Raw genomic sequence first — 23366 nt, forward strand, 5'->3', positions numbered from 1 at the left:
CCGGCAGGCCGAGATCCACGATCCACACACATCAGAGAGGAGGGGCTGGCCTCAGAGAAGCGAGAGCAGGAGCAGGGTGACCACGGACAAGGGCAGAACCCTATCGTCCTCGCCACGTGCACAGCCACAGCCCCACCACAGCCGGCCATGGCGTGACTCCATATGCCAACAGGCTTCTCTGGCCCCTTCACGTGAGCAACAGAGCACAGGCAGCGGCATGGTGGGAGCCCCAGGCCTGCCACCACCACAGCTGGTAACAGCCTCAGGAAGACCACACAGACACAACGCCCAACAGACAGCAAGCAACAGCGCCCAGGAGGGCACCGGACAGCTCACTGGGGCCCAGGCACAGCAGGCAGGAAGGGGGCTGGACACTCACTGGGGCCCAGGCACGGTGCCCAGAGGGGGGCACCTGAAAGTTCCCTGGGGCCTAGGGATACAGTGGAAACCCTACTTACGTTTATAAGTCCTTAATCTTACAAATAAACGGGCATATTCATTATTGGCCACAGGTCATACATATCCTTTTTAAACAAATACGCACATATCAGTGTGCAAATTCCACAGTTTTTATAAAGGGGTACACCATCAAAACAAACCTGGAGCAAACAGCTGGAACGCAGCTACGGCAGCTGGCATGGGCATGGCCCTGGCGCCACAGACTGCTGCCAGGAACAGACGGAGGAACCGGGAGGGAGCTGGGGCCCCAGCCTGGAGCATGGGGGAGGGAGGCACTGGACCTCCGGGACCATGGGGAGATAGGAAGCCACATGTCCCCAGCAGGACATGTGGGAGGAGGAAAGGGGTGGGTGCCGCCTCCAGTGCCTGCGTCTGAAGGCCGAGCCATCCCTGCCCTGGCACCTGCTCACAGCCACTGCCCTCCTTCCTGCTCTGCCACTGACAGCTACATTTCTTGCGACTTTGACTGTTGGGAAAGTTAAAAGCAAGTAACACCCTTTTCCACATTGCTGACATTAGCTCAGGCATCAGAAGCAGAAGCCTCGGTATCTGCTACCTGGCAGCACGCCCTTCCTGAAAGCCGGTGAGTTTGGAGGCAGCTGGGGACAGCGTCGCAGGCCCCGTGCAGGTGGTGCTGAGGAGGCCCATGCGGAGGGTGAGGCTGGGACCAAGAGTCCTCCGGGCAGGGGCAGAGAACAGGGCAGGTGAGGCAGAGGCAGGAGAGCTGCTCCCTGGCCACTCCAAAGGCCTCAGCACCTCCTGTAGGTGAAGGAGTCCAATATTCACCAGGCATTTACTGAGTACCTGCTATGCAAGGAACTCTGCCAGCTGCTGGTGAACAAGTGAGAAAAGGGCCTGCCTCGATGCTATGAGCTGGACGCCAGGGATGATCCGGGTTCCGGGAAGGAGAGAAGCTGTGTGAAGGCCCCAAAGCCCTGGCGGGCGGCAGGAAAGCAACGGGGAAGCAGAGGAGGCTGCAGAGGTGGGGCCCATCTTCCCTGCACAGCACGTTCCAGCCAGGGCCTGGGGACATGGGTTATGGGGGTGCCCAGGCCAACAGGGTGTGGGGCCGGGGACAGCCCCTGGGTGAAGCCAAGGAGCCTGTAACCCAGGCCCTGCATTCTGGGCTGCAGGTTTCAGTAGGCTCCTGTGAGCAAGCTCTCCAAGTGTGATTTACCACCATTAAGTGGATGCGGGCCATGACTCCTCAAAAAAGAAAGCAGACCTGGCTTCCACAGTGCTCCAGGGGCACCCTATTCTAGCCACCCGCAACATGGAGACCCGAGGAGACAGCCTTGTCTCGGGAGCACCATCCAGAAACGTCCTCATCGGGGTTTCTGATGACGCACCTGCCACCAGCACCCTTCTGCATGGGGAGGCAGGGCGGGAGGTGTCAGGGCTGCACCCGGGTGCCCACAGACGGGCACACCCACCAGGGCCAGAGCCCATGAGCGCTGCTGCTCCCAGCCCACCTCCCCCAACGCAGTGGTGTGGCCATCGCCTCAAATCTCCCTGAAAGGGCCAGGAATTCCACAGCCTCACCTGGAACTGTCCAGAAAGTCCCACCCATGGGCGGGTGGGGGCAGGACTGTGGTGTTTTCAAAGAGCCAAGAGAAAAGATGGGGTGACCTGAATCCAGTGGAACACAGCCTCCAAACTCCGTGCACCTGAGGCAGAGAGGGTGGTCGGGCGCACGTGGAGGGCTCGGGCTGGTGGAGGCGGTCCACGTTCCCACAACCCAATCTTAATCATCATCTTCACAGTGGAGACAGATAAAAGGCATTTTGTTTTGATTTCACTGTATTTCCTAAAATTGCGTTTCTCCCTGGGATTTTTTTCTGCCACAGCCAGGTCCAGCTCCCTCTCGGAGGGAGAATGCAGCAGTGTCTGTGACAAGGTTGGCTTTCTAATAACTGTGCAAATGGCATTGTCCCATAACAAAGCAGACGTTCTTTCCTAAGTGGATATAATAGAAATGTCAGTCTAGAAAGGTAATGTGAAAGGGCGATATATTAACACCTGGAAGTTAAATTCCAAAGCCGAGAGAACCCTGCTTATCTGTGGAGGGAAGAGGCCATCTCACTGAGCAGAGCAAACACTACCCTGGAAGCCGGGCTGGCCAGCATCTCAGGGCCCCTCCTGCAGGCTTCCCACCAATCCAGGTGTATGTGGAGGGATGTGCTTTAAGTAAGAACAAAGCAGGGTCTGAAGCTGAACTTGAGCTGCGCTCGGCTGGGCCGTGCCCTCGCAGTGATGGGAGAGCGGGGAGCACATGCGGTACTCAGGGCTGCTCCTTGGACATCCCCAGAGAATAAAGCCCAGGAGAGAAGACGGGCTGCATGGGTCACAACAGCAGGAGGAGCCGAGCAGTGGGGCCGGGACCCAGGGACGACGGCAGGGCCCAAACTCCATCTGTCCTGTGTTTAGGTACATAGTGCGAAGCTTGTCACAAAGCGCGGGGGCAGCAGAGACAGGAAGCGGGGCCAAGCCTCCCTCCAGGCACTAGGCAGGCAGCACAGCAAGGTGGCGCGTGCCGCAACAGCGCCAGGCAGAGGCACGCCACAAACCCTTACAGAAAGCAGGAAGTGAATGAGCACACACCAGGATGTGTGTCCTCTGGGGGCAGACAGCGACGACAGCAGGTGGGCAGTGGTCTTCAGAGGGAGGTGGGGGTGAGCCAGGCCTAGGGCCAGTCAGCAGCATCCACATCAGCTGTGTGACCCGGCCCCTGTGGCCCACATCGTAGGGCATGGTCCAGGCCTCTGCCACCCCTGACAGAATTGGCCCAGAGCAGCACAGGAGCACCACCAGGGAGCTGGTGAGACATGGGGACCACGGGCTACACCCCAGAGCTACCAAGTCACACTCAGATCTCCACGGTCTCTACAAAAACACAAAAGAATTAGATGGGCATGCTGGTGGCACCTGAAGTCCCAGCTACTTGGGAGGCTGAGGCAGGAGAATCACCGGAGCCTACGATGTCAAGGCTGCAGTGAGCCGAGACTACACTACTGCACTCCAGCCTGGGTGACACGGAGAGACCCTGTCTTAAAAAAAAAAAAAAAACCTAGGACCAGGCACAGTGGCTCACAGCTGTAATCCCAGCACTTTGGAAGGCTGAGGTGGGTGGATTACTTGAGGTCAGGAGTTCGAGACCAGCCTGGCCAATATGGCAAAACCCCGTCTCTACTAAAAATACAAAAGTTAGCCGGACGTGGTGGCAGGCGCCTGTAATCCCAGCTACTCAGGAGGCTGAGGCATGAGAATCGCTTGAACCCAGGAGGCAGAGGTTGCAGTGAGCCAAGATCGTGCCACTGCACTCCAGCCTGAGTGACAGGGCAAGACTCCATCTCAAAAAAAAAAAAAACCCACAAATCTAGCATCAAGGCTGGCCGCATGGCCTGGGCAGTCTCTATGCCACTCTTAAGCCTCGACTTACTGGGCTAACACGGGGCCACAGAGCTGACCCCCCCGACGCCTCGGCAGGCGCCACAGGGAACATGACTGTCTGAGACAAAACCCTGGAGGGTCACAGAGGATGATGCCTTCCAGATGACACAGCAGGTATTGGGTGTTATAAATACTCCCTTCAGTGCTACCTAAGACCAAAAATTTTCAGTATTAAAAAAGAAAGAGCAAGAGAAATCGTGCTGATCACGAAGCCTCAGACCTAAAGAGGGGTGTGGAGCGGAGGAGATGGCGATCAGAGGCAGCATGGGGCTCGCGCAGGCTCTTCTGCGAGAGGGGTGGAGGCCCTCTGCTCTGCTCTGCTCTAGGGGAAGAGGGCTAGATCTCACACCCTAAGGGGGGGAGGAGCACACAGCCAGATTTAGGCTCCCACTGGGGCAGAGGAAGAAAACACAGAATGGCTATCCAGGAAAGACGCGGAAGGAAGTACAAGGCTGGCTCCACAACCCATCTGCAAAGCGACCCAGGAGACACCCATGTGAGCGAGGGCGGTGCTCACCTCGAACCAAGGCCCACCATGGAGCTCCCACGGGCTTCCACCCAGCGCCCATTATCACGGAGGGCTGAAGGACAAGTCCTACTCAACACTAGAACCAGGACAAGGAGTTGGTGTGGCTCTAAGGGGCAGCCCAGGGGGACCGTTGTGACTTTCCGGGCTTATCATTACAACAAACCAAACCCCACCACGGTCTAGCACGACAGATGGACACGGCTCTCCCCGCAGTGACTTTCTGGGCTCAGCAGGGGCACCTGTTCAAAGGCTTCCCACACCCGCCCTGACACAGGACCCCTAAAGCACCTCACTGTCTTCACAGCAGCGATCACGGCCTCAACGCGACTGCCACCTGCCCCACCTAGAGAGGGGCTCTTGAGCTCCGAGTCTGCTGTGCAGCTCCCTGCTGTTTTCCACAGCACCTAAATGTGCCAGGCTCACAGGAGATGCACAGTAAGAATCTGGGGAATGACCGGGCGCGGTGCCTCATGCCTGTAATCCCAGCACGTTGGGAAGCCAAGGTGGGCAGATCACTTGACGTGAGATGTTCCTGGCCAACATGGCAAAACCCATCCCTACTAAAAATACAAAGAATTAACCAGGCATGGTGGTGCGCACCTATAGTCCCAGCTACTCAGAGGCTGAGGGGAGAACTGCTTGAACCCGGGAGGCGGAGGTTGCAGTGAGCCAAGATTGCACCACTGCACTCCAGCCTGGACAACAGAGCAAGACTCCATTCCCCCACCCCCTCCAAAACAAGAAGAAGTTGGGGAATGAAAAATTAATGATCAAGTGAGTGAACTGAGTCTGGGTTTCTCCTTTTCAATCCCTTTTCAGCTTGCCAATCCACCTGTATTATATGCTTTGAACGCGTTAAATCCTGCTGGAAGGCCAGACTTTCTAAATCCAGAGAGAATATCAGAAAATATTTTGAACTGAACAGTAACAAAAACAACCCACATCAAAATTTATGGGGTAGGCCTTCGTGACACAGACTCTTAGAAAAGCACAAGTTGGAGAGGATTTCATTAATTCAGTAAAGAGTATCACACAGAACATCTAGCACACACCACGCTTACCGATAGATTACTGGAGCAGTCGCCACAGCCTGAAGGAGACAAGGTGCCTACTGTCATCACTCCTCCATGACACTGCACCTGGAGGAAAGGGGCACGGAGAGAAGTGGGGCTGGAGAGGGAGTGTGGCCAGAGGAGAGGAGAGGCACGGGGCTGGAGAGGGAGCGTGGCCAGAGGAGAGGCGCGGGGCTGGAGAGGGAGCGTGGCCAGAGGAGAGGAGAGAAGCAGGGCTGGAGAGGGAGTGTGGCCAGAGGAGAGGAGAGAAGCAGGGCTGGAGAGGGAGCGTGGCCAGAGGAGAGGAGAGAAGCAGGGCTGGAGAGAGAGCGTGGCCAGAGGAGAGAAGAGAAGCAGGGCTGGAGAGGGAGCGTGGCCAGAGGAGAGGAGAGGCGCGGGGCTGGAGAGGGAGCGTGGCCAGAGGAGAGGAGAGGCGCGGGGCTGGAGAGGGAGCGTGGCCAGAGGAGAGGCGCGGGGCTGGAGAGGGAGTGTGGCCAGAGGAGAGGAGAGAAGCAGGGCTGGAGAGGGAGCGTGGCCAGAGGAGAGGAGAGGCGCGGGGCTGGAGAGGGAGTGTGGCCAGAGGAGAGGAGAGGCGCGGGGCTGGAGAGGGAGTGTGGCCAGAGGAGAGGAGAGAAGCAGGGCTGGAGAGGGAGTGTGGCCAGAGGAGAGGAGAGGCGCAGGGCTGGAGAGGGAGTGTGGCCAGAGGAGAGAAGCAGGGCTGGAGAGAGAGTGTGGCCAGAGGAGAGGCGCAGGGCTGGAGAGGGAGTGTGGCCAGAGGAGAGGAGAGGCGCGGGGCTGGAGAGGGAGTGTGGCCAGAGGAGAGAAGCAGGGCTGGAGAGAGAGTGTGGCCAGAGGAGAGGAGAGGCGCAGGGCTGGAGAGGGAGTGTGGCCAGAGGAGAGGAGAGGCGCGGGGCTGGAGAGGGAGTGTGGCCAGAGGAGAGGAGAGAAGCAGGGCTGGAGAGGGAGTGTGGCCAGAGGAGAGGAGAGGCACGGGGCTGGAGAGGGAGCGTGGCCAGAGGAGAGGAGAGAAGCGGGGCTGGCAGGGAAGCATGGCCAGGGGAGAAGAGAGGCGTGGGGCTGGCGGGGAAGCGTGGCCAGCATCTCTCAGAGAGTATGAGTGTGCATGTCAAACACCAGCATCAGAGCGAGGTTGTCATGTGCAGGGTCAATGTGCAGGACCCAGTGGTACATCCACAGGCCAGGAACACATACACAGAAGATGAAAGTCCAAGAAGACAACATGAAAACTGCGTCGAACGTTCAAATACGCAGGGCAGAAAGTCTAATGACATGTAAGAATCTACCCTAAAATCCATCAAACTTGCTGAGAGAAATTAAAGGCCATCGAGGTAAATGGTGGAACACGTGACGTGCATGGTTCACAAGATACGCCGATGCCGAGATACGCCGATGCCAAGATACGCCGATGCCATGATACGCCGATGCCGAGATATGCTAATGCCAAGATAAGCTAATGCTGCGCTTCACCTGGACACAGGGAAACACTGGAAGGAGGAGGCAAGGACGACAGCATGGAATCGTAAACAAAAAAAGAGCCCATGGAACACACCAGAAAGCCCCGAAGTGGACGGCCACAATCGGTCCCCGGGCCACGGTCATGGCAGCGCCACGCGTGGGGAGAAGGCGGCCTTGCAATAGAGGCTGCCAGATCAACAGCATGTTTCACAGAACAAAAGCTGCAAAATATAAAAGGTAAACAATAAAGTGTTTAGAAGAAAACCACTGAATATCTTCACAACTTTGGGAGGCAAAGATTGTTAATCATGGCTCAAAAGCACCAGCATCAGCAAACGTCGGTGAGCTGGCTGCATGAACATCATCAATAGAGAAATTCCGAGAGTGAAAAAGCAGACCACAGACTACGAGAAGATAACTAAATACGTTTCAACAAGACTTTCATATCCAGAGTAAAGAACTACAACCCAGTAAGAAAAAGGCAAACAATCATTTAAAGGCCCAGGACAGATGCAGTGGCTCACGCCTGTAATCTCAACACTTTGGGAGGCTGAGGCAGGCAGATCACGAGGTCAGGAGTTCGAGACCAGCCTAACCAACATGGTGAGACCCTGTCTCTACTAAAAATACAAAACTTAGCTGGATGTGCTGGCGCGTGCCTGTAGTCCCAGCTACTCATGAGGCTGAGGCAGGAGAATTGCTTGAACCCGGGAGGCAGAGGTGGTAATGAGCCAAGATTGAGCCATTGCACTCCAGCCTGGGCAACGGAGCGAGACTCCGTCTCAAAAAATAATAATAAAATAAAATGAAATAAAAATAAAAGCTCAAAGGGGTAGGAACAGAAAGCCTGTCCAGGTGCCCCCAGGAGTCGGTGTCTAACTGGCCAGCGAGCATGTAAAAAGCAGCTCAGCTTCACCAAGCCTCAGAGAAGTCAGAACAACAGCTTTGGAGTACAGGCCCCCACCAGGGAGAAAACCAAAGGCCGGAGGTGAGGACCCAGAGGGACCAGCACCGTCCACACCCCAGCAGGAGTGCCACCTGGCACAGTAACTCTGGCGGGGGTGGCAGCCCCGGGAACTGACCCTATGCCACACCTGGGCATGCCCAGCGCAAGGGCACCCAGGGGATCACCAAACGTTACGCACGTGTAAAAACGTCCACGTCAGCAAGAGTCAACACTCCCGTGCTGGAAACCATCTGATGTCAGGTACAGCCAAGAGTATTTTAAAAAGTGGTATTTTTATACAATGGAAAACTTAGCAGAGTATTCAGAAAAATCAACAAATCTCAGCTATACACAACACACATGACTCTCACAAAGATAACGTGTAATGGAAGCCAGGGACTAAAGAGTACAGGTATGTGATTCCATTATGTGACGCTTAAAAACAGGGAAGTGGGCCAGGTGCAAGGGCTCACGTCTGTAATTCCAGCACTCTGGGAGGCCGAGGCAGGCCGATCACCTGAGGTCAGGAGTTCAGGACCAGCCTGGCCAACATAGTGAAACCCCATCTCTACAAAAATACAAAAAAATTAGCTGGGCATAGTGGCAGGCACCTGTAATCCCAGCTACTCGGGAGGCTGAGACGAGAGAATGGCTTGAACCCAGGAGATGGACGTTGCAGTGGGCTGAGATCGCGCCACTGCACTCCAGCCTGGGTGACAGAGCAAGACTCCATTTCAAAAAACAAAACAAAACAAAAAACACAGGGAATTGAAGGCCGGACACAGTGGCTCACACCTGTAATCCCAGCACTTTGGGATTGGGAGGCCAAGGCAGGGGGATCACGAGGTCAGGAGTTCGAGACCAACCTGGCCAACATGGTGAAACCCCGTCTCTACTAAAAATACAAAAATTAGCTGGGTGTGGTGGCACACACCTATAATCCCAGCTACTCGAGAGGCTGAGGCAAGAGAACTGCTTGAACCCGGGAGGCGGAGGCTGCAGTGAGCCGAGATCACGCCACTGCACTCCAGCCTGGGCAACAAAGAGAGACTCTGTCTCAAAAAAAAAAAAAAAAAAAACAAACAAACAAACAAAAAAACAGGGAAGTGAAGTCAGGAGGCGCTTGCCCTGGAGCTGAGGGAGCGGCTGGAACCAGGCACGAGGGTCTTGCTGGGGTTGCTAACTACCTGCTCTTCCGTCTGTCCTGGGTCTGTAATTTGTGCACACTGAACTTCAACACGGAGACTACTGAGAACAAGCCTCCTGAGGTGGGGCTGAGCCACACCCACTCTGCAGCACCCACCGCATGAGGGCAAAACTGGAACACACCTCACACGTCAGGTCACTAAACCGTGACCCACTGCCTGTGCACGGCATCACAACAGCAGCGAAAAGGAACACGCTGCATTCCCAGGGACGAAGGTCAAAAGGATGATGCTAAGATAAAAACAAAGAGAAGCCACAGAAGCATGGGTCTATGTATAGAAAACATAAAAATGGGAAAAGCGGAGCAATGTTTAAAGATATACACACAATTAAATTAGAAAGAAAAATGAGGGAAGGACTGCTCTACGTTTAGAGCGCAGCTCCGTCTGACAGCCGAGGCTGTTCTGTTTCTTACGCCAGGACTGAGACACGGGAACTTGCTGTATTCTTCGAGCTGTATGTATATGTTCTACATTATCTTTGCACACGCAATGTGTTTCACCAGAACAGTGAAAAGAAAGACTGGACGTGGGGTGGGTGGTACCTCGCTGTGCCAAAATCTTGCTCTCTGAACCGAGAGTGAGCAGAGTCCTGGGGCCCTGAGAGTCCCTGGCTCCGTGTCGTCGCTCCAGGCTGTGCCGGATCCCAGGACTTAAACAGACACCATCAGGGGAGATCAGGGCTTTGAAATAAAAGCAAGCCAGTGACTTGACGTGGCGCTCAGCTGGAGGAACAGCGGCCTTGTCTGTGGCTGGGACAGGCATGAGCTACGTTAACCTTGTTGGGATGGTCTCCAAAGTGGAAGCTGCCCAAGCTGTATAAACACAAAATCAACAACAGCGCTCGCCTCTGCTCCATGTCCCTTCCACCCACACGTCCTGCGGGAGCAAAAACATGCATCAGGTGTGTCTCCACTGTGCTATTCCAGGACAGATGAAAATAACCTGTTCAAAAATAAAAACACTCCAGCAACGTGGGCCCATTTCTAAATCACTGCGCAGCCTGCGCACAGTGCCAGCGAGGCCCTGCCCTCTTCCCATGGGCACCACATCTGCCTTTGCCGTGGCCAGGGCACAGCCACCAGAACACACTCCTTCAAGACCCAGGGGCCACTCTGACCCTGAGCACCTATGGCCTCAGCTCCCTCGGGGCAGCCAGCCTCCCTCACTCTGCCCTCAGCACACACAATCCTGCAGAGGAGAAGGGACACAGTCAGGAGGAAATGGAGGGGCCTCCTCAAACCCCAGGCCTGGGAGAGTCCTAGCGAGGACTGCACTGCCTTCCTAGGATGGACCAAAGGGGGCCTGGAGCCTCTCCTGTAGCAGGCCGGCTCCGTGGATGACACTGAGCTTCAGCAAGGAACACGCATGTCCTGTTCTGGGCCTGGGAGCCTGGCCTCGCGGCTGGCCTTGCCAAGACGCTGAATCCAAGGAGGATGGGGATGCAGCCCAGCAAACCCCTGGCGAGGGAGTGCACAGGAGCCCAGCCTCAGGCAGCCGAGTGAATACACAGGACACGAAGAGCAACATGTCTTCAAAACAATATCAACACCAAGATCCAGGCGGGCCCTCCACCAGAAAGGGCATGGGAGACTCCAGCACAGCATCCTGGGCACAGCAACGACCCCCAAAAAGAGAGGAGGCCCTGGCAGAGTCAACTGAGAACGCGCAGGGGTCCCTGAGCTAAGCCTGCCTCCCCCACCCCAGATTCCCTCGGGAAGGCACCACAGCATGGATACGGGGCCTCAGGAAGCAGCTCTGGCCCCTGTAAGAGGCTGAGATGGCTCAGGCCCACAAGAGCTGCCTCTGGGCCAGGAACACGGCAGGAAGAGAGCAGCTTCTCCCAGGAGGACAGAGGCTTCTCCCGGGAGGACAGAGGCTTCTCCCGGGAGGACAGTGGCTTCTCCCGGGAGGCCAGCGGCTTCTCCCAGAGGATGCCAGATTCTCCCGGGAGGATGGCAGCTTCTCCTAGGAATATGGCGGCTTCTCCCAGGATGGAGGCTTCTCCCAGGAGGACAGCAGCTTCTCCCAGGAGGACAGCGGCTTCTCCCAAAGGACGGCAGCTTCTCCAAGGAGGACGGTGGCTGCTCATGGGAGGACAGAGGCTTCTTCCAGGAGGATAGCAGGTTGTCAAGGGAGGACAGAGGCTTCTCCCGGGAGGATGGTGGCTTCTTCCAGGAGGACGGTGGCTGCTCATAGGAGGACAGTGGCTGCTCATGGGAGGGCAGAGGCTTCTTACAGGAGGACAGCAGGTTCTCAAGGGAGGACAGAGGCTTCTTCCAGGACTCTCTTCTGGATGTGAGGCAGGAAGAACATGGAACTCTTCTGAGGGGTCCCCCTTGTACTTCCTGCCTTCTGCCCCCTATTTGACTGTTTCTTAAACAGCAGCAGCCCCCACCCTCCTGGGCACAGTCTCCATCTGCCCTCAGCTGTCTCCTGGATGGATCTGGCCTAAACTACACCCAGCAAATACAGACACCAGCTCTCCACACTCTCCCATCGCTGAGGGTGGCAGCCGTGTCCAGGGTCCCAGCCCTCTTGTTAAAGCTCATCTGCTCCCAATCCCACAGCAGGCCCACCCACATTGGTTTTGAGACCGCGGATCATCAGGAATGTTTGTGGAGGGTTTTTTGATTGACAAAAGGAACTTTATGGGAGTGGGCAGATCTGATGCTCCAGGCAGCGAGAAGGCCGTGGGAGAGGGGAATGTCTGTCGTCACCAATCCCAGCTTCGGAGGAGGTGGACGAGGAACGTGCTCATTCCGCCAGCCCAGACCCAAGACCCCAGCCCAGAGCTCAAAACTCAGACCCTCAACAACTCCGGAAGACACAAATCTGTTTTTCCCAATATGTGGGTTTCCAGGGCAGGATGTCACCGTGACAACCACAGTGTGTGCTCTGCAGCCACGATGTGAGTCAGACGCCACCGGACACCCAGTGTCAACTGCTCACCCACAGCCTGTGGCCTCCAGTAAATGATCTGCTCTGAAACAGGGAGGGAGGGTGGAGTGTAGAAAACGGGAGGTGGGAAGGCGAAGCTTTTCTGTCATTTTAAAAGTTTCTTGCTAAAAGTTAGCTTGTATCACTGATATTCCATAAACAAGACTCTGCAGCCATACTGTGGGAGCTTGGGGCACTGGAGAAACAGCTCATTTCAAACAGGAAAATGGTTTGTGTTCACCCAGTTCCAGAAGCCAATTTTCAACTGCTTAAAATAGTCATGATATTTTACCAAGGTAATTATACTCTTAGCTATCAGTAACAATTAAATCCTTAGACTAGAGCCGCTTAATAAAGGTCTCGAAATAAAACCGCACACTCCAAGCACTGTGTACTAAAATGTCAAGCACACAAGGAGAGCCTCCAACGGGACGCAGAGGCCCAGAGCCCCCACCAGCCGGAGGCTCGCAGCCCCCCAGGTGCACCTTGAGAGAAGGCGCTCCTCCACCACCCCAGCTGGGTGGGCTGCCGTGCAGAGCTGAGGTGGGCATTGGCCGACGCCAAGGCGCACAGACCCAGAGCAGCAGGCACGCCGCTCCCTCCAGATGGCTGAGTGAACAGCTTCATCACGGCTGGCTGGACGGATCCTGCATCCCTGGCCTGGGGCTACACGGGCGACTGGGATCGATCCTTCGTCAGGATAAACAACCAGTCCGTGCCCGCCGATCAATACCCACCTTCTTGCTAACACAGAGCAGGCCCGCGAGCACAGCAGGGTCGGGGTGAGGCTGGCGCGGGCCAGAAAGTGCCAGAGGCTCTCCACCTGCAAAGCAGAGCAGAGAAGAACAGAAACTTCCTGCCCTGAGCAGGACGGGGGGGCCATCAAAGAGCAACGGCAATAAGGAAGCCGGGCACAGACTTCCCAGGAGGCTGTGGGGCTCCACTAGACCATGAGGGAGCCCCACAGGGACGAAAATCACACCAGACATCCAGTGACTGCATGTAACTCCTCATCACGGCCGGGAGCCCTGGCACTAAGAGGGGATGTGGGCAGCAGCACCAGTGTCGCGTGGGTCACAGAACGTCAGGCCTCAGGCCAGACCCAGCACACAACAACACTCAGGCCCACACGTAACCTGTAAAGGGAACTCTTCCCATCAGCTTCCAACTGCTGGCTTCACTTAAGGAACCAGGAGGTTCCCACGGGATGACCCTCAGCCGAGGCCGGGCGGGGCTGCCCTCCTGTGGGGGCCACACTTGTAACTCACCCAGGCCACGCACGCAGGACTAACCCAAAGTGCTGCCTGCCTGGCCGGTGTGGGCCGATGTCACTCCCCAGCCCCGACCCTGAATTGGGGAGTGGGCCCAACAAACAAGGTGCACTCAAGGGGGCGCCACCCGAACACAGCACGTTCACAGGCACCTGGGGTCATCAGGCCTGAAGGGGGCGCCACCCGAACACAGCACGTTCGCAGGCACCCGGGGTCATCAGGCCTGAGCCCAAAGTTTACCAGAAAGGAGAACTGAGACCCAGAGAGAATAAGGGACATCTGAGATCCCACAGAAAGGCCCAGCTCCCAGCCCAGCCCTCCCACTCTTCCTCCCCCAGGAAGCTCTGAGCTTCTAGCATCGCCGGACCACAGCACGTCATCGCGCACCCAAAGATCACCGAGCCAAGGTGTCCCACCACCCTGAAAGAACACAGCCTCGCCCCCTCTGCTTCCCAGGGCCTCTCCTCAGCAGCAGGGTCGGGCTGCACTTGCCTGAACCCCCACAGTGGTCAGCCCGTGTGCTGTGGCCTGTGGGCCCAAGCCGCTGTCTCTTCCTGCTCCAGGCGTCGAGGGTGACTGCAGCAGCGCTTCGTGACGAGCTGCCTTCTCTCCCTCCACCATGGTTCTCCACACATGCTTTCACAAAGGGGAAATCCTTGGGTCCCCACACGAATGCCACCTCCTGAGAAAGGCCCTTCTGCAGCATCACCACGGCGTCCACCTCCATTGAGGTGGCTGGCAGGTGCTGGTCTGGTGCCGCTGCCTGGCCCCACTAGAGAGTGAATCCTCCAAGGGCTGTGCCCACACGTCCGCGCCACGTGCACCTCACGCATCTTGCTTAGAAGCTCACACACTAGCAGACGCGGTGTTGGAAGAGAAGGGAACATGGAGGAAGGTCCTAGAGCTTGCTCCACAGAAATGCACCATGCCTGACCATGCAACAGGGCTGGGTGTCCCCTCTGCCAGAGGCAGCAGACAGCTCCGGCTGCAAAGCCATGTGAGAACATTTTGGAGTGTCCCCTGTCTGGGGTGCACCTGCAAAGCCGGGGCTTTGGGGTCAGCATCTGAGCTGTGCACAGGGGCCAGCTCAGCCTGTGTTCCGGGAGCCCACACAGTGCCCGAGGGACCTAGGCCCACGTGAACTTTTCCTTTAGGAGACAGCATGGAGCCGCCCAGGAGCGAGCTGGAGAAGCCGTAAAACAGCATCTTTGGAGCGGAAATGTTACTCATTTTCTAAAAGCTCCACAACCAAGAGGTCCCAGCAGCAAAGAGCCTTGGTTTTCATCACAAATGATCGAAAACAGGTAAACATCCATGAGGCACAACTCCCAGTACTTGACAGGTGCAGCATGCATCCCAGGCCAGGGTGGCACAGCCCTCCGCCCACTCAGCACTAGCTGGAGGCAGGCAGGGGGAGTCTCCGCCTAGCAAGCTGGACACCCGCCCTGGCCCAGAGAGCATCTGGGGACAGGTTGACTTCTTTCCTGCCTTGTCTTCTGAAATTTCAGTGCCCAAGGAACATTTTAAACAGCACTCACAAAAACCGTCTTTCACACTCCAGCGACCTCTGCTCACGGTGCCAGACATCAGAACCCCCGCAGGCACTGAGGCTTAGAGTCGGGCCATGGAGCCGCCCACAGGTGGGGCTGGGGCACACCTGGAAGCAGGTGACAGCCTTCATCCCAAGCCCAGGCCAAGACCCACACAGTGAAAATGGCATCACTGGACGGCAAAGCATGAGGGTGCCGACTGCAAGGGACACGGGAGCCTGCAGAGGGTCCGCAGTGACAGGGAACCCTCTCCAGAGCGCAGCACCAGGCCAGCAGTGGACAATGAGATGCTGGGGGAACCGAAAAGGGTGGGACGCGCAGCAGGCCCAGAGAGTCCCACGGGGAGCACCGGGGCTGAGCACTCTCTGGCATTCCCAGAACCCTCCTGGCAACCCAGGGCCAAAGTGCCAACCCTGACCCAGCTGCAGCACTCCTGCCTCCGCGGTGAGATCCGGCTGACCAGGTGTGCACTGACCCGCAGCTCCCTGCGACTCTGATCAAAATGTGAGGGCATACATCACCTTGGTGAGCAGCAGGACCCGTTTCTGGAGCCTCCGGGCCAGCGCCTCGTGGGTCTCGCGCTTCTTCCTCTCCTCCAACAGCTGGCCACTGACCTGCCGGAGCTCCTCCTGCAGCTGCTGCCTGGCCTTCTCCAGCCCCCGGGCACTGCACGGGAGAGACAAGGGGCAAAGCAATGAAGCCTGGGGTGACCACCCCACCACGCCCCGCCCCACCCCAGGAACGAGCCCACCAGGACATCCTAAAATAGAGCTGCACGTGCAATCCCCTCACTGCCATTTCCGCACTGCTGAATAGCTACTTAAGGCCTTTCAGGAGTTTCTGGATTTCAAATAGACTCCCAGGGTGATCCCAGAACACGGCAGGGAGGGGGAAGGGAGCTCAACTCCATACACAATGGGAAAAATTGTCGGCGACGCAGCCCTTCAGGAGACGGGACTTCTGAATGAGCAAGATTGCAGAGCCAGCGCTTCCCCTCTGAATCAGCGCAGATGTGCAGTGTGGTGCGGGGAAGCAAGCGCCGGGCGCCTGGTGGGGGGGCCTGTTCTAAAAACATTCTGCGAGGTTGAAAGCCCAGCCTGGCGCTAAGCACTGGGAACCCGAGAGGCCTCCTGCGGGCTGACGCCACGGGCAGGGCCAACTCCAGGCTGCCCAAGAGGCCTCTCCCTGCCCGCCCCTTCAGGTGGCTGATGGTTCCTTTCAATTCTGCTTTTGAAACCTCCCTTTCCCCTGCACGGTCCCCACAGCCACTGCCTCAGTCCCTGTGCTCGTTGCCTGTCACCTACGTTACCAAAATAGCCTCACAACAGCTCTCACTAGGCCCCTCTGCCACTGGGCACCAAGCTGTCTCCTCAGACAGCAGAGAGGGGCTGGGTCATGCGATTTTTAAGCCTTTGGTGGCTCCCAACCACTCTTGGTGAGCCTCCGAGTTCGTGGCCTGGCAGTAACGGGCCTCAGGGGTTTGGATCTTGCCCCTCTCTCTCTGTCCTTCAGGAGCTGACTTGGGAGCCGGACAAATGACAGCGTCCACTGACCCTGACTGCAAGAACCTACCCCATGATGCAACGGCTTTCTGTGATTCCGGGAGCCCCAGGACTCCACCTCCTCACGGGAGGGGCTCCCAGGAAGGGCACAGCAAGGCACAGAGAGGAGAGGCTGTCCCAGAGAGAGGGTGAGTCAGGACTCCACCTCCCACATGGGACAGCTGGGCACACAGGTGCTCCCAGGAAGGGACACAGCCAGGAGAGACAAGAGGCCGCCCGAGAGGAGGAGAGTCAGGACTGCGCAGTGAGGGACGAGGGCACTCCCAGGAAGGGGAACAGCCAGGAAAGGAGAGAGGCCACCCCGGGGAGGGTGCGAGTCAGCAGAGGGAGGGCCCATCCCCACTCAGACAGCCCAGGGCAGGCGCAGAGTGGAATAGCGCTGGAACACAGGAGCTGCACATGACTGTATTGAGTACCACAAACTTCTTTCCAAAGGAAATCTTAACTAAATCTCAAGGAAATAAAACACAGCACTGGGATAGAGAAAAGCTAACAGGGACCACAGTCCTGTGAGGTGACCATCACGGAGAGCCAGGAGGCTGTTTGGAAACAGGAATGTGGGATGGGGACATGACCACCACCCTCACTTTCACACCTTCCCAGCCACTGATTGCTTCTGCTTGGCCTTAGTTGCATGACTTGAGGAAAACCTTCATCCCCAGACCGGCAGATGGCGCTTTCTTGGGCGGTGGTTTGGGGAAGGGAAAGCTTCATCCCGGGGCTGGCAGGTGGTGCTTTCTTGGGCGGTGGCCTGGGGAAAAGCTTTATCCCGGGGCTGGTGGATGGCGCTTTCTTGGGCGATGGTTTAGGGAAGGGAAAGCTTCATCCCGGGGCTGGGAGGATGGCGCTTTCTTGGGCGGTGGTTTGGGGAAGGGAAAGCTTCATCCCGGGGCTGGGGGGATGGCGCTTTCTTGGGCGGTGGTTTGGGGAAGGGAAAGCTTCATCCCGGGGCTGGGGGGATGGCGCTTTCTTGGGCGGTGGTCTCCACTGGACTCATGTTTGAGTGAAGTGAATATGGGGTTTTTAACTGTAACTTGGTAGAAGTCTTGAAATAAAGGATAAGTTGAAAGTGAAGGTGAATCCAACAATCACAGAACGTCAGAAGGGACTTGGTGGCGGTACTGACCCAGCCAAGCATGGCGGGAACCCTAACCTGGCCACCCTCAGCCGGCCCCAGCAGAAGCCGCACAAGCCCACAGACTGGGGCCAATGCACTGGCATCCAGGACGCGGGCACCTCATTTCGGCCTCGTGTGATCTTGTGAAATATGTGTCTGATCGTCAACCCATCTCCCAGAACACAGCTCCCAAAACCCTCGGGCTCTCCCGACTGAGGCCTTCCATGTGCCAATGACTGACGGTGGCGGCAGCCCCTGGGCAGCTGCAGGACGGGGTGGGACACCAGGAAGATCGAGGCCGGACTAGAGGCTCAGGACTTCAGCCCCACCCCTAAGCTGGGGAAGGAGACGGGCTGAAGGCTGAGTCATTCACCAATGAGCAGGGGCAGAGTCAATGATGTCCACCTGACAAGGCCTCCATCAAAACCCAAAGGTTTCCTGCCAGAGCTAGGAGAGCTTCCACTCTTCCCGGAGGGTGGAGGCCTCCATCAAAACCCAAAGGCTTCTCACCGGAACTGGGAGAGCTTCCACTCTTCCCGGAGGGTGGCGGCCTCCATCAAAACCCAAAGGCTTCTCACCGGAACTGGGAGAGCTTCCACTCTTCCCGGAGGGTGGGGAGGGCATGGAAGCTCTGCACCCTTCCCGCACATCTCGCCCTGCGCATCCATTCATCTGCGTCCTTTGCAGTAACCTTTATGATAAACTGGTAAACATACGTTTCCTTGAGTTCTGCGAGACACTCCAGCAAATTAATCAAACCCACGGGGAATCCCAACTGGGTGGTAGGAACCCCAATTTACAGCTGGTTGGTCAGAAGCACACCTGCGGCTCGCGACCAGCACCAGAAGGTGGGGACTGGGCCCTCACCCCAGGGTCTGACAGCACCTCCAGGTAGACAGTGTCAGAACAGAACTAAGTGAGACTGAAGTGAACGGCTGATGTCCCAGGCAGAACCAACTGCTTGCTTGGTGGGTGGGGAAACACCCTACATCTGGTCAGAGTCTTCTGTGTTGACTGCTGTGACGCGAGAGCAGAGGAAACCGTTCTCAGTCTTCCCTATCCCATCAGCCGCCTCGGAAAGCCCTATGCTGACACTGGCCCGAGATGCAGCACTGGCCAGCAACCCCCGTGCCCTCTCCAGGCGCTCCATAACCAAAAACGCAAGATAAAATAAAAAGCAGGCACAAAGCTCATGGGAAACACATATTATAAGGCTACTTTGGGCTCCAGTTCAATTTTAAACTATTCATGTGCCAATTTAATAGTCAAAGGCTGTAAAATCTACTCTTGAATCACTGAATTCAGGTGGAAAAGTTCACAAGTGCTTTAAACCATGGCTCCGTGTGGTCATTTAACTAGAAGAACGCCACCATTCCCCGTACTCTGCTTCAAAGCCAGAGTGTGCAAAAGAAAGAATGTGACAGGTGCTGTCTTTCAGGTGACAGGCACAGCACAGGCATCTAGCCAGAGAGAAGGGTGAGGGGCTGTGCTGGGAAGCACCCTCAGCTCAGCACAGGATGGCTAGGCAGCCTTGAAGGGGGCCCAGCAAACCCACACTCTGCATCCTGAGTGAGGGTGTGCTCACATCTGTGTGGGGGCACATGTGGGGCTGGAGTCCCCCCACCATGGAGAGCAGATGTAAGTAACGCACACCCACAGGACAGTGGCTGTCTTGCTTCAGAGCCCAGGCTCCCGGCACTTGAGGACCAGGGCTCAGTGCAATAGGGCCAGGGGCCAAGACTGGGTCCCAGGAACCGGATGTGGCCTGAGCGGCTTCCCTCAGGCCCACATCCCACTCTCTGCAGCCTATGCCGCCTCCGTGAGGCAGGACGGCAGGCACTGAGGCGCCCCAAGCCCGGCCCTCGGCCTGTAACAGTGGCTCAGCAGAACTAGCACATCCCTCCACCACTGCTTAAGGGGTCTTTACCTACTCCTAGCTTTCAGAGCACTGAGGTAATAATGCAAAAACAGCAAAGAGTAATAATGCAAAAACTCACTCTGGGATCAAAGGGGAAGTGTGGAAACAGCTAACTAGGCTTTGTTAAAGATCTGCAGGGGCGCTGTGGCCTGGCCAAGGACAGAGAAGTTCCCGACCCCTTGGACCCTTGCTGGCACCCAGATCTCTACGGTCATCAGTCACCTCTCAGTCCCAACCCCCTCCTCCTGCCCCTACCCTTAGCATAAGAAGAGCCTGGGATCTGTACTGACTTCAGATGGTCTTTGCGACTGTAGGTCACCATCTCCCCCACCCGCTGGCTCTCCGAATACGCCTGCTCTTCCTCCGCCACTCTCGCCTCATGTCTGGCTGTCAAGCATCGAGCAGCTGAACCTGGGCTTCCTTACAGACCCGGTCTGAGGAAATGCAGCGGCTGCAGGATGTAGCGTGAAGCGTGTGCTCCACAGCACCCCAGAGGGCAGACACAGCCACAGGGGCATGGGGCTAAGCCCAGGCTGGAAAAGCTCATCCGCCAGGTTGTGACGCAAACCTCTCCTTCCTGGCAGTGAAATCCACATCATGAATGGAGACGGCAGAAGTGAACCACAGCAACACATGTTCCCAGCTGAGGGACCGCATGGGCGGCAGAGACACACCCACTCCAGGACCATCCAGGTGCAGGCACTCGGGCCTGCGTCATCGGGGCCACATCCCCAAGGCCTGATGGCTGACACTGAAGTCTTCTGAACAACAGAACTAGACCGTAAAAATCCAACACCAAGATGTGACAAGGAGACGACACTGTGGAATACTCGCCAAGAGCTGTGTCAGGTACGTTCGCCACTCACACCTGACCGGCAGGCGAGTCTACCCAGTCTGTCCAGCACACGGGATGTGGGTGAGGGCGGCCACCTGCCGTTCCAGCCAGCAGAGACGGCAGCACGGAACACCGCAGCCAGCCTGGGCTCACTGGGCCTCCACTCTACTGGGGTGGGAATCTCAGGCAAAGAAGCCACGCGTGTGGCATGAGCAGAGACTCTCACGGTGGGTGCAGGTACCGAGGTCACTGAGAACAGGAGGAAGACCCTCAGGCGCCAAAGACGCAGTGACTTCAGGAAGCAGCTCCCATCCCTTGGGCTGTGGGAACACGGGGCAGAGGCTGACATCATTAAAATGTAGACACTCAGAGATGGGCCCCATGGAACAGAAACTGAGGCTGCTGAGGGAGGCCATGCTGGTGTCTGCATGGGGACCCTGGAGGGCCTGGACCCAGGCCTCTGAGAACAGGGCAGCAGCCCATGGAGCTGGCACCTCTAGGTGCTACAGAATCTGCAGGCTGGCAGACTGCTGGGAGGGGGCAAGGCCAGAGGCTGAAGAGCCACCCCACTTGCCGGCAGGCTGGCCCCGGGCCCTCTCCAGCGCCCCCAGGGCAGTCGCTCCCTGGCGAAGCGCAGGTGTGGGCTGCAGCCCTGGCACCGCAAAGTAGGGCTCAGAGAAGGGAGTGTGGAGCTGCGGGGCAACAACTCAGTAACCATGGCGGGCAGAAGACAGGCTATCAGCAAACCAGTAAGCAGGTGCCTCCTGATACTGGAGGGCAAACAGGAGGCTGGGGGGGCCCTCGGGGAGGGGTGGCGGGACAGCCTGCAGTGTCAGAGCTGGGGACGCTTCCGACCGGCAGCTGGTGTGCTCTTTCGTAGTCAGCCCAGTGGCCTGAGGTTGGGCCAACCGGGGGCAATGGGCGAGGTCAGAAGAGGACGAGCAAACCAGGAAGGGCCTCTGCACGGGGCGTGGAGAGCGGGCTGAGCCAGAGGGGCAGGAGGGCAAGGAGCGGGCTGGCCTGTGTCCATGAGGTGCTGGCATCTCGAGGGGAGGGGAAGGTCCAGCAGAGGCAGCTCTGTCCTGAGGACCCAAGGAAGTGGCAATTAGGAGCCAAGCCCTGGAGGTGCAGGCAGGGCAGGCACAAAGTGGATGGCCCCAGAGTGCAGCCTAAACGCCCCCCATCTAGCGTTTCAGACACCGCCAACAAGTGGTGCTGCCCACCCTGGCGTGCAGGTAGAGGCTCTCCGGCAAGATGGCCTCTGCCTCCCACCCCTCAGGCCCTGCAGGGCACCGGGACCCCAGCGCGCCGAGCCACAGCGGCACCAGCGACGGCGGGCTCTCCCCTGTTGGGGATGTTCTCTCTGTTCAATCCCGGCCTTTCTTCTGAGGTACAGAAGAGAAAACTCATAAAAAATTAAGCCTCTAGTTCCATGCTTGGGCTGAACTCTGAGGTCACTGGCATTTCCGTGAGCCTCTGGGAGTTCAGAATGAAGTTCTTAGTTCCTCAAGGAGAAGCCGAGCATGTTTATCAATCAACGCCTCTCTGAGCCAGCCTCTACTCAAAGAACAAGCTCTGAGCTTTTGAGCATCCATCTGCGCTGTGACCAGCCACTGCCGGCCACTTTCATGTGATGTTCATCAGAAACTCCCGGCCTAAGAATACCGACTTTCAAGGAACAACGAAAGGACACAACGCATCCCAAAGCGGCAGAAGACATTTTAACGACCTTCCTCAAGACACTGCTGAGCCGGCTCTTCCGCGCATGACCCATTCCTCCCACATGCTCTTTGTCTACCTTCTCCCAAGTCCCAGCCCACTCTGAGCACCCGCCAAGGCAAGGGCAGGCATCTCTGGACTCTCCCCAGAAATCATGGGGCCCTGGAGCACAGGAGCCCACGGCGTGGCCCCTGCGGGAGACAGGCTCTGAGAGAGGCCAGGACAGGTGGTGCTGCGGTCCAAGGCGAAGCAGTCGTGCGCTCCGGGAACCTGACCCAACCCTTGGGATGGTATGAGGCAGCCGTTCCCGCCCCAGTCACAAGGCTGAGTGGTGCCTGGCGTGTGGATCCACAGGGCATGAAGACACCTCCACAGCACGCCCGGGCCCAGGGCAAAACCAGCATATTTTGGGCAGTGCACAGAATGCCTGTGTCGTCCCAAGTTCACCTGGGAAAACCCAGATCCCCAATGTGATGGTGACCAAAGGGGGGCCCCTGAAAGGGGATTCGGTCCTGAGGGCGGAGGGCTCCCAATGGGATGCACATCTTGCAAGCAGCACAAAGCTCGAGTCCTCTCCCTCTGCCCTGTGAGGACAGGGGCTGGGTCATCTGCAAACCAGGAAGAGAGCCCTCCTCAGACCCGGCACTGCCATCCTGCACTCCTCAGCTCCACAGCCGTGAGAAACGGACATCTGTTCAGATCCCCGATTATAGTACTTTGTTATGTGAGCCCGAACAGAGATGGCCTCCTAACCCACAACGCCCAGACACACTGTTCACACATGGGCATGGGGTCACACTGAGGCTTCCGTGCTGATGACTGCCCCGACACGGTTATGACACAGTGAGCCCACAGCACAGTTAGCCTGCAGCACGGTGAGCCCGAGACACAGGTATGACACAGCGAGCCCATGCCACGGTGACCCTGAGACAGGGTTATGACTCGGTGAGCCCGCAACATGGTGAGCTCGAGACGGTTACGACATGGTGAGCTCATGGCACAGTGAGCCTGAGATGGTTACGACACGATGAGCCCACAGCACGGTCAGCCTGAGACAGTTATGACACGGTGAGCCCGTGGCACGGTGAGCCCGACAGGGTTACGACATGGTGAGCCCACAGCACGGTCAGCCCGAGACGGTTACGACACGATGAGCCCGCGGCACGGTCAGCCCGAGACGGTGAGCCCGTGGCACGGTGAGCCCAAGACAGGGTTACGACTCGGTGAGCCCGCAGCATGGTGAGCCTGAGACGGTTATGACACGGTGAGCTCACGACACAGTGAGCCCGAGACAGAGTTACGACTCGGTGAGCCCACGGCATGGTGAGCCCGAGACG

The 23366-nt window shown here is 57.4% G+C and overlaps 1 protein-coding gene across 34 annotated transcripts in view; it reads right to left on the reverse strand.

The window, feature by feature from the left end:
* MAD1L1 (mitotic arrest deficient 1 like 1) overlaps window positions 1-23366 on the reverse strand; it is a 414737-nt gene that overhangs the window by 234897 nt on the left and 156474 nt on the right. For 31 of the 34 annotated variants that reach the window (XM_024241280.3, XM_063725878.1, XM_063725875.1 and 28 more), the window contains one exon: window positions 15400-15544. In XM_024241280.3, the coding sequence (XP_024097048.1) occupies window positions 15400-15544 (145 nt within the window). Of the gene's footprint in view, window positions 1-5499; window positions 6938-9662; window positions 11072-12794; window positions 13351-15399; window positions 15545-23366 lie in introns of those variants that run through there. The other 3 variants (XM_054545715.2, XM_054545713.2, XM_054545714.1) reach the window with 3 other exon arrangements.

This window comes from Pongo abelii, chromosome 6 (genome assembly GCF_028885655.2).
Source record: "Pongo abelii isolate AG06213 chromosome 6, NHGRI_mPonAbe1-v2.0_pri, whole genome shotgun sequence".
Lineage (NCBI taxonomy): Eukaryota > Metazoa > Chordata > Mammalia > Primates > Hominidae > Pongo > Pongo abelii.